At 37.4% G+C, this 11,944-nt stretch overlaps 1 protein-coding gene across 1 annotated transcript in view; it reads left to right on the forward strand.

Annotated features, from left to right (window-relative positions):
• The window catches only part of sorcs2 (sortilin-related VPS10 domain containing receptor 2), a 530,001-nt gene that overhangs the window by 473,787 nt on the left and 44,270 nt on the right, over positions 1 to 11,944 (forward strand). The window contains exons 12-14 of the mRNA XM_032511626.1: positions 163 to 239; positions 1,295 to 1,386; positions 4,152 to 4,259. Coding sequence (XP_032367517.1) covers positions 163 to 239; positions 1,295 to 1,386; positions 4,152 to 4,259 — 277 coding nt within the window. The remainder of the gene's footprint in view (positions 1 to 162; positions 240 to 1,294; positions 1,387 to 4,151; positions 4,260 to 11,944) is intronic.

The raw sequence follows: 11,944 nt of genomic DNA on the forward strand, positions 1-11,944 counted from the left end.
TTCCGCTTTAGGTTTTGCTTTAGGTTCCGCTTTTGCATCCTCCCCAGGGGTTGTCAGGGACCCCATCATAACTGCTTGCAGTTCTAGTTTAATTCTTGTTGTTGCATTGTTGTTGTTGAGACTCCTTGTCTGATTTTAAAATTGTTCATCTCTCTCTCTCAGGTAACCTTGGCTCCAAACTAGTAGAGTATAAGGAAGAGATGTACATAACTTCAGACTGCGGGAAGACGTGGAGACAGGTACATTCTATTGGTCTTTTTTTCCTCTCTCTTTGTTGTTCCGAACCTCCATTCAATGAGTAACCTTCATTTTCAATGAGTTTGGCCTGCTGATACTGATTTTAGCTGATTCCGATTTCATATTTTCTAACCTCTTTAAGCACACACATATATAAAAGTTTGGGGTCACTTACAATTTTCCATTCCGTTCTATTACAGACAGAATACCAGCTGAACTGAGTGGAGGGCTGATCTTTAATTTAATATCTACATTATCCATAATCAGCAACCATTCATCCAATGTTCCAAAGGCACATCCTGTTTACTAATATGATATCATTTTAAAAAACTAACTAAGAAAACATCGGAGAACCCTTTGCAATTATGTAAACACACAAAGTAATCTCAAAACTGCTGCCCTGGTTAAAAAAAACAATGCCACTGATTTCAGCTGGTATTCTGTCTATAATGGAGTGCAATGGAAATTTCTTAGTGACCCCAAACTTTTGACCGGTAGTGTGTGTATGTATGTATGTATATATATATATATATATATATATATATATATATATATATATATATATATATATATATATATATATATATATATATTTTATAATAGTACATTTTTCATTTTGCATAGAACATAGAACATTTTTTAACAGATAATTGATGCCTACAAAATAAAACTATGAATTTCTCCTGGTTTGGGAAATTCACACACATCTAGTGCAATGTTAATGTCCAACAATTTCCTTCTCTTCACATCCGATATCCAACTAAACAAATTTGATATATTTATCAAACTAAACTTCTGTATTCATAAACTGCTGATGGAGTGGCGGTGCGTGTGCACATGTGATGCTGATGTTGCACAATGTTAAACATGCGGCATGCATAAAATTGGCCTATGTTACTCTGACCTGCTGGTCATATCCGGTCACCTGAAGGTCGGCCATTCAGTCGGTGCATCTCTATTCTAAAATGTTAACATAATTTGGACTGACTTAAAATAATATTATTACATTTAGCAATAGGATTTTATTTTCATTTTACCTCCAACTTTATACTTTAAGGTTTTCGAGGAAGAGCATCACATCCTGTACCTGGACCACGGAGGGGTCATTGTTGCCATCAAGGACACCTCTATTCCACTCAAGATACTCAAGTAAGATCACTGTTACATTATGTCAACATGTTAATAGCAATCCTTACGACGGTAACACATTCTTTAACCAGATGAGATCATATTATTTTAGCAACATCACACGAGAGGGAGTACTGTTGTACTGAATATCAACACTGCTGTGCTTTAGTCATAGAAACAAGAACTTTTTTACCTTTTTTTTTATACAACAGTTCTACAAGCACCATTTATTAGTTAACAGTGAAAAGCAAAACAGATTATGATTTTCTTTTTTTATATATTATTTGTCTCTACCGACACAAGTAGTCCCGCAACTGGACTAGACTAGACATTTTCCTCTTTACTAGCTTGCTACTTTTTGCAACCTAGGTCTACATATTAATGCAGACCAGCAACTTTGTATAATGACCATTCTGTTTAACCAGTGAAATACGATTCTGTTGATAGTTGCTTTGGTGGCATCTTGTTTATGATGACCCTCTTGGGTCTAAGGGTCTTTTCAGAAACAGATGATTTTGGCATTCTCTGATACGGTATTGTTAAATTTGAACAGATCTAAGCAGTATTTTTAAAGTACCATGTATTTTTCTATTCAGATAGAATAATATCTAAGTACAATGTATTTTATGATTGTACTTCTTTTTTTAAAAATAACTTTTACATTTTACAAGTTGTAAAAAGTAGTTTTAGAAGTATGCTGAAATTTGTGACTAACTGTTTTGGTCACTTGAGGTGATTGTGTGAAATCTTAGCAGAGTATCTGCGGGGTCTTGAAAGTCTTAAAAAAGTCTTAAATTTAATATTCCAGAACAGTCTGAAATTTCATTCACAAAGTATTACATTTCTTTTACAGTCTTACATTATTTCTTGTCATTTTGAAGGATTACATACATTTCCTTAATTTAATAAATAAATTCTTTGTGTTTGTGTGTAACTTTACACCCGGAACCATGTGACATGTGTAACAGATGTTGTACGAGAGTACAGATATTGTTTACATGGACTTGGTGAACAAGCACTGGCCCTAAGCATCCAAGTTTGGGTGCAAATCAATCAGTTGCCAAGAAATAAAACAAAACATCTTGCACCGTGCTACTAACAAGCTAACTCACAGCACTAACAGCTTGTCTATCAGCGCCAAGGGTTTGACTACAATCTGCGTCCGTTTGCAGGATGTCATTCCTCTTCTCTCTCTGATTTCATGTCTTCAGCTGTCCTATAAAAATAAAGGCCTAAAATGCCCAAAAAATAATCTTAAAGAAAAAGATTAAACTTGACCTTTTGGTTTAGAAAAAAGAAATTCAGTGCGTTCAGTGACAGACTCAAAAAAGAAAGAAATCCCCCATTAATTGAATGGACTGTCCATCCTCTTGTAAAGCTGAAGTGATGAGCAACTTAAGTCTGTCAAAAAAATGTCTCCGTAATCACTTTAATATTACAAATTTTAAAAATCTATTTTACCAAAACGAAATTACATTATACATTACGATGTGATTCAGATAGAAGCTCTCAGACACATCCCTTCCCTTACATCCTCTCCGCCTCAGTACCATTAAGAACATAAGTCGATTAGGATAACTAACTGATTATTGTTTTCATTATATTTCATATCACACATCTAAACATCTATTCTCCTGTAACTTTCACCAGCAAAAAGTTAAATTAAATAAATAAATAAAAAATGAAGATGTTAAAAAATAAAGAGTAGCACACGGAAATGTAACCTTGTAAATTTCAGACATATAAGAAACTCTCCTACCATCAACCTACTTGCTTACCTACCTACGTGAAATGATTGGTCTACACTTTTTGTACTACATGAGGAGTTAGTCTCAAGCAGGTAAAACATCCTTAAGACCACTTGAATCATTATGTAAAATAGCCCTTAAGATCCATGACAAAAAAAACTTAAATATCACCAAAATAAAGCAAAATAAACATTAAGTACAATATTTTAATAGCATTATGTTGGCTTTTAAAAAAGCCAACATAATGCTGTTGCTTCTCCTCTTAAAAAATATATTACGCTCAACTCAGAACTCAAAAAAGTGCTACTAGACAGCCTAAGTCCTAAGCTACTAAGTCAGCCACTAGAGGAGTGTGCATATTCCCAATCGCAAAACTTTGTTTGGCAATTTATCCTTTTCTTTTGTGGCCATAAGTCAGTGGAATGTTCAAATCCTCAAATCTTTTTGAGTTTGACAAAAAAATGTTTACTGTTACAACTAAATTGTACACATTTGTGAAGTGTGTGTGTGTGTTTGTGTGTGTGTGTGTGTGTTTTTATTGGGAGAAGTAAGGATTGCATAGCTTTGTTGCGAAGGGTTTGGGGAGGGGGAACGATTGAGCACATAATTTTGAATGAAGTTTTTATTGTAAATTATGTGTAACTGGTTGTAAAACTGTATATTTGGATGTTTTGTATTTTACTTGCATGGAATTTTTGTTTTAATAAACAAAAAAAAATTGTTGTTGGCGATAAAATAGCACTAATGTTAATTAATGTAAAAAGTTAATGTTAATTTGTGCATTTTCCCTGTTTAAATAAAATAAATTCTAAATTGCTGCGGTAATGTCACGTCACTGCCAGTATTGCGTTGATGCTGTTATTGTCACAGCCCTTGTATTAACTGACAAGGAGCAGGGTTTGAACAATCCTAGGAGTTGTTTGTTGTTATTACATTACTAACTCTGCTGCAAGGCTGTTTTAAAAACAATGATGGTTCTTTCAGCCAAAAGGAGACTTATTAATGTGGTGATTGTGAACACTGTCTGTCTGTTCACAGATTTAGTATTGATGAAGGACGTACTTGGACTGTTCACAACTTTACCAGCACCTCTGTGTTCGTTGATGGACTCTTAAGTGAGCCAGGAGATGAGACCCTGGTTATGACGTGAGTGAAACCCCAATTTCTAAAAGAAAAACATTAACTTTGAAACTGCTGTTTGAATAATCAAATGAAAGTCATATGTGCAGTTTAATCTTAAATGATCTGAAGATCTTGCTAGAAACACTTCCAAATATGAGCTTCCATTACAATTGTAAATTCTAATATATTGACTCAAGAAATCTTTGTGGAATGATAAATTAAACACACAGTACATCTCCAGTAGCTCAAACCTTCTGTCCGCCTTTTACACATCCTAGAGCCTTGCCTGCCCGCATACTACATTCATTGGAGCTCAAATTTCTCTCCAATCACAACAATTCCCTATCTGTACGTTGCAATTTTGTGACGTTAACAGAAGCTGGTCACTCTTTATTTCCTGCAAAGCTGTCATCTCTCTCTTAGCCTCCAGAAAGTTTGATTGCGGTTACAGCAGAAGTTGATGGGAGAGGATGCCTATATGCATGCTCTGCTCTCCCTGCCTCTCCACTCTGACATTGTATTTCTAGGTGCAGAGCCTTTTGCACTCTTGTGCACTGTGTTTCTGTCTCCATTTCTTTGTTTGTGTCTCTGGTGGACTTTTTGTCAGGCTCCACTATGCTTAGTTTAGCACAGCAGTTTAGTGCAGGTTGTTTTAGTAGCAAGCCTGTATTTTTATTTGGCTTAGTTTATTAAATCAATTAAATGTATTAAAGAAATAATCGGTAGTAGGCTTACAAGTTATTTATAGGAATTTGGCTCTTTTCCACCAGAGTGAAATATCAAGACAATTTTGTTTAATTTTGTCCAGACATTTGCCGTGATGGGATTAACGGCGTTTATCTTTTTTAAGTAATCTAATTGATTATTCTTCTCATCTTAGTAACGCTGTTACAATGCATCCCCTTACTATAATTGAAGCAGCATCATACCAACTAGATCTCTGAGCCGAGAGGCAAAGACTTTTTTTTACTGTTATTCCTTGGTTAGTGGGCATTACACGAGACAAGCGCATAAATGCTGATGTTGAGTAAAACTTCATGGTAAGGCAATCAGAGGTAGAATTGGGCGGGTGTTCAAAGCATGCATAGTCAGACACACAACAAACAACACAAGCGAGTCAGTCAACGAGAGACAGGTATGGCAAGCCCAAATGAGGGGCAATAAATATAAAAAATTCCACAACATCTATTGTGTTATTTGTATTGATGGACTATATAAACATAATACATGGCATTTCATTAGAGGCTAGTCTCACTTTGTCCCAGAGCAACATTAAAATACAGATTTGTGTCCATTATTTCTGTTAATAATGTATTGTATCAAGTGTCCATTTTAATATTCAGATTTATCACAAATAATTGAACATGTTTAGGTTCCGTTAAAGAGGGGTATATGTGGGGTCACATTTGAGCATTTGAAAATGTACTTGATAGTAAGGCAGTAGTTACTTTCTGAAGTAACTAGTTCTATAATTTGTAACTGAGTAACTAATATGTTACTTTTTGGAAGAATTAACTAGTAACTGTAACTACTGTTTTAAAAGTAACTTGCCAAACTGATTCATGACTGATCTCTTGACTCTCCATCTAGCATTCTAACAATGGGCCTAAACTTTCCATTTGTCAAAGACTTAAAAGTGTATTAAGCAAGTCTACAAACAAATACTGAATGTTAGTCAGTCTCAACTTTAACTTAATAATTGGTTACCTGTTTAACAGTTATTTAAAAAATAAAGTACAATGTACATGTTAAAACAGTTGTATATATTTGGAGTCATCCACTGCGAAAAGAAACATATTGAACATTATAACTCATATAAAGGACAAACCATTTACATTTCTTACATAAAGTGTTTCAATCTTGGATGTAACAGTATTGATTAATTGCACAAAGACCCCAAAAAACTCTGGACTTCTAGGCTGGATACAAAAACCTGCTGTAAGGTTAGAAAGACAAACAAAGACATCAGCAAAAAGGGGTAACTGTTAGCTTTCACCTCCATAAGACCATATGTTTCTACTAGTTATGATTATAAAGTTATTAAGTTATGAATCAGAAGTGCCGTTTGAAGTTGTATACGACGTGCTCGACCTTAGAAGGGGTAAAGGGGCCCAAACTGGTCTACGTTGACTATAGCGCCCCCAAATGGTCGATCTTTACCAAATTTGGTACAGAGCCACACAACGGCATCACAAGTTTTGTGATTTTTGTGTTGATAGCACATACTGTGGCAGAGATATTGCAATTGCAAACTTTCTTTTGAATGTAAATCTTTAAATGAATTATTAACTAAAACAAATAAACCTTGCTTATTTTGACAAATTTGGTACGCAGCATCGTATTGGGATGTTGAACAAATATCTCAAGTTTTTTGCTTATACCATTTGATTTGGCCGAGATATGTATGTGGAAGCTAGCTAGGATTATTGATTGGTTGTCAAATGCACATACTTTAATGAGGAAAAATTCTTTCTCTAACTTTTGTTTAGGTCCATCTGGAGATGCTATGTACCAGGTTTCATGCAGATTGGTTGCGTGTCTTAGGACAAGTTAGAAAAAGTTGGTATTGCGCAATATTGCATTGCGTGATTTTGTAAACTCTGTGGGAGACCTTGAGAGTGGCAAACAAGAATGTAAAGTTTTGCGTTGATAGCATTTATTTTGGTCAAGATATAGCAGAGTTGGTGTTTTTATTATCTATACAAATTTGTTTGTGTGTCTGGTCAATCTGGAGATGCTACCTGCCTCGTGTGGATGGAATAGCATGTTGTAACAAAGTTCGAGTACATGCAGCAAATACTTTTCTAATGCTAGGTTCTTAGGTTATGCTAGGTTATAGGCGCATATGACATGTAAATTCCATTTGCTTCAGGGATTTTTTGGTCCTATTTGTGTTTGTTGCTAAAGGCCAGTTAAGCACTGTGTGGAAGAAAAGTTGGACATTTTTTTGTTTCATTCCAGTGATTCTGATCTGGGTGATGGTATCGGATATGCGTTAGCATGTTAGATGTATTTCCACTCACATACCCGACGACTGCTAAACAACGCTCACACACAGTCCTCGTCTTATCCACCACTTTCTCACCTGTACTACGGTAACTGACTGGGAACCCAAGTTTTCCCAAACTTGCGAACTTAAAGAGGACCCACAACTCTTTTAGGTCTCTTCCACTCACCATAGGCTAGGCTACTCATCCATATTAGTGTGCTGCTAGCTCTAACTCACTCGACTTGGCTAGCGGCTACATATCTTCAGAGCTAAGCAGGGCTACAGGTTAGGTGTCCCTAAGAAAAGTGTATCTAACGGTAGTTCTGCCTTACATTAAATAATTTGCACGTGTGTTTTATTCATTTTTATTCTGTGTATTCTCCGTGTAAAAACATGTACCGAACCGAGACGCCCGTGCCGTTTTGGTTCAATACGAATATATTAGGGCTGTAACGATATACCAAACCCAGGGTTCAGTTTGTGTCCCAATTTATGACCAACGATTTGACTTAATTCTTTTCTTTTGGGGTGGTTCTAAGTAAACGTAATAAAACTTTTTGCCTTAACTGCCACATTGTTTTGTAATTGATTACGTCCCGCTTTACAACACATACAACAGATACCTTATTGATTGATTTCAAGATTGATTGATTGATGTTTCCAAAATCGTTTCAGTGGTTCATTAACTTGTTGGAATGAGACATAAGAATAATGGTAATGGTAACAGTAGAGAAAAAGTGCTTTGGTGCCTAGAGTAAAGGTGCTGCTTGACAAGTAGCTAATGCCAATGTAATTTTTGGTAAGTAACATAAGATTACGACACCGTTCAACACGCTCAGATATTTTTACTATGATTGTTTTGACCACGGTTAACAACTCTGGGCTTACCCATGAATTCATCAGTAACGTTAGCTGTATAGATAGACGACTAATCTAATTGTAATATAGCTAGCTAGCACAACCTTGTCTTCTGCTTCAGTCTCCCCGCACTGCAAGTCTTCAGTTGGGATGAGAGCTGACAACAGCCCCAGGAAGACATCCACAGTCAGACCCCAGCCAACTAGCAGCCATCCACTATCATTACAGCCCCGGCCCGGGGACACATCCACAGTCAGCCCCCAGCCAGCTAGCAACCATTCACTAACATTACAGCCCCGGCCCAGGGACACATCCACAGTCAGCCCCCAGCCAGCTAGCAACCATCCACTATCATACCAGCCCTGGCCCAGGGACACATCCACAGTCAGCCCCCAGCCAGCTAGCAACCATCCACTATCATTACAGCCCCGGCCCGGGGACACATCCACAGTTAGCCCCCAGCCAGCTAGCAGCCATCCCGGTCAGCACTTAACTCCGGTGCTAAGGACGCTAACGGCAGTTTACTGAACCATCGGGAAACGGACCCAGGCACTCGGGTCAAAACAGCGACCATTCGTAACGTTACACATCCGTTAGCGTTACCGGTGCCCTGGCTTCGCTTTAAGCTGTCCCACATACAAGCTATGGACATGTTTATCATGCTAACATGCTAAAACACCCAATTTTGTTAACATCCATAATAATAATATAAAGGTTACCATCTATATAGTCTATACCGTTGCTGTCGGTTCACGGGTTCTGCTCTTCAGATCTCTGCAGGGTAAATTGAGACAGCTAGCTAGACTGTAGAATCAGCGTTTTCTGTTGCACAACTAAAACAACTTTTGAATATACACATGTTCCACCAAAATACATTCATATCCTAGGCTATTTTGCAGAGGCACCGTTGCTGTGTCTGGTGCTTTGCCCAAGATGATTTTGATCAGTTTAAAGAAATGCCAATAAACCAGAGCACTTTTTTCCCCTATCCAGAAATGTTTAGTGGGCTAGCCCAACCTTCCTCTGCAGCCCTGTGAAGATAGGTCTGGCACTGCGAGACTACCACCTATGTAAAGGAAATTCTGGGTACCCCCATTAAAATACTGAGGAATTTCTATTCCTGCACCATCAAGAGTGGGGAACATTACCACAAGGCCCTGCAAAGAGTGGTTAGTTTGGCTCAACATACAATAAGTGGTATTGCAAGAAAATGGCTTGGAGAATCATTAAAGATCCAACCACCAAAATAACAGCCTTTTCTCCCTATTAAGGTTGGGAAAAAGGTACTGGATACAACAAGCCGGAACTGGGAGAGTCAGGAAGAGCTTTTACCCTTAGGCCACTAGAATCCTAAATGACGTCACTGCCTAACGAGCAGGTTACATTGAGCATGTAACATATGCACTGGCGGCCCTTTAACATGAACCTCTTACACAGAAATGTTTGCTGTTAAGTGAGCTAAAATGTACTTTTCCTCCCAATGGTGGTCCAGATTGCGGGACGGCAATGTTTGCAACAACCACTGAAAGCACTTTTACATAGTACAGGAACCATTCACCATTCACACACATGAATTCATTGGTGGCTGAGGCTGCCGTACAGGGGTTCCACCAGCTCATCAGATAAACATTCACACACATAAACACACCAATGGCGCAGCATTGGGAGCAATTCGGAGTTCAGTGCCTAAGGCCACTTCAACAGGGTACAACAGGGGTTGAACCACTGACCTACTGATTTGTAGGCAACCATGGGTTTTTGCCACTTCAATAGTAATTGTTAGATGTCGGCCGTTGAGTGCAAGTAGTGTCCACTTAATATTTTGACTGCTTTAAGTCAAAAGTTAATCCGTGTAATTGTAGTGCCTTACGTTTGGCCATACTTTGTCAATGTGAACGCACTATGTACTCAAAATAGCAAGTGTAAGTACAGAAGTGTGCATTTTGAGACACAGCGCTAGAGTTGTTATTGTTGTTATTTTCTTGAATTTGAATTTACAGATTTTTCTGTGCCTTACTCTTCTGGTGAAAATTAATAATACTGAACATTGGCACAAAATGTTGGCAGCTTCTTATATTGTGTTTGTAGGCTTCAAGCGTTCAAATGTGTAAAAAAAAATAGTTTCTCACTCTCTTCATCAGTGAGTTAGCTGGAGTGAGACTTGTCACATCATCTCAGACTCCATGCCTTGGTAGAGATAAGGCCAGTTCCCAGTTGTAATCTGCTAAGAAGGGCAAAGAGATGGCCACACACATACACAGACAGGCAGTATCACACAAAGAGAAGAGACTTGAACACTTAAACACACAATCATCTGTCATGTGCAAGACACACACACACACACACACACACACACACACACACACACACACACACACACACACACACATATACATACTGGCTCCAAGGTCGGCAGCCAGGGAAGGATGTTGAGGGCAGTTTATGTCTGACAGATTACCCAGGCTCTATTTCCTTGCCACTGAGTTTCGATTTTTGACGGCACCGCCTGCCATCCAATAATGAAGTCTTTGAGCAGTGAGATAGCACCAAAGACAGGTGGGAGAGCAGAGATTGTCCACCACTCATACAAATAGAAGATGGTCAAATTTTAGATACTGGACAGACTCAATGGGTTTATACTGCGCATGCTGCTGTCTAAGAGCATCATGCCATTTTATTGCTACTGAAAAAACATTTTAACTATCGTATTTCCCTGCACCATGCACAGTAACAAACATGGTTTGAAAAACAATTGCCTGCAAACTTGCAGACAAATCCCTGATAATGTTTGCTCCCTCTTAGCTCTTATATTTATAAGACTAAAGGAAAAGTTTGCCACTGTTAATGAATGTTGATTTCTTTTCACTTAGCTGATTGGAGTTTTGTTTGTTTACTAATAGAGCTCCTATGGCGGTGGAGTAACTAATCAAACTTGAAAAAAGTGCTAACAAACAAAGCAATAGAGGTGATTTTAAAACTTCATGCTAAAAAAATAACAGTGATGATTTTACCGTGTGCAAAATGAGCAGCAACTCACCATTTTGATGTACTGTACATATCTGGACTTGAAGAAAACGTTCACCAAAATACTACAAACACATTTTCTCACTAACCACTTGGTTAGGAAACAAGTAAAACGTACCACGTAACACGTGGTATATACAATAGATCAGATTGTTTTGGTGTCATGTCATGAATGGCGCCATGATTTAAATTTAAATTTTGGATTTACCACACTTTAAATCTCAAAAAACTGAAATAGCTTTTAATTTACCTGTATTCATCATAAGCGTCACATATATTGCTGACATCGCGTGAAAAGAAAACATAATATCTCATCTACCATGTTGATGATCATCTGCTGGGCCAACTAGATTAACTTAAACAAAGATAACAGTGCACTGCACTATCAATTCATAAACTTGTCTTAATAGAATCGGCTTATGCTTTTTAAACAAAATAAAAATAAAAAATCTAGTCAGGCAGGAATTTTCAGCTCTATCTCCCTTGTTATCTACATTGTTTTCTAGGTTGTTCTGGTCTTTAGAGCGAATGCATTTGCAGCTAGGTAATTAGATAGTGACTGCATCTGCTAGGGCTGAAAGATTATGGCCAAAATGATAATCACAATTATTTTGATCAATAGTGTGTTCACGATTAATTATCACGATTATTTGTTGAAACTTTATTGTCACATAGCCTATTTATAACTGCTTTCACATCCATATTATGCTACATTCTTCTTATGTTGAGGTTGTATGTTGTCTAGAAATACAACTGCAACACATGTAAATGAAAATTATCTATCTGAAATAAATAGAGTAGGATTTTTTTTTTTATGTATCTCTGAGAAAGCTCCTTC

This window comes from Etheostoma spectabile, unplaced genomic scaffold (assembly GCF_008692095.1).
Source record: "Etheostoma spectabile isolate EspeVRDwgs_2016 unplaced genomic scaffold, UIUC_Espe_1.0 scaffold397, whole genome shotgun sequence".
In the NCBI taxonomy this organism is placed as follows: domain Eukaryota; kingdom Metazoa; phylum Chordata; class Actinopteri; order Perciformes; family Percidae; genus Etheostoma; species Etheostoma spectabile.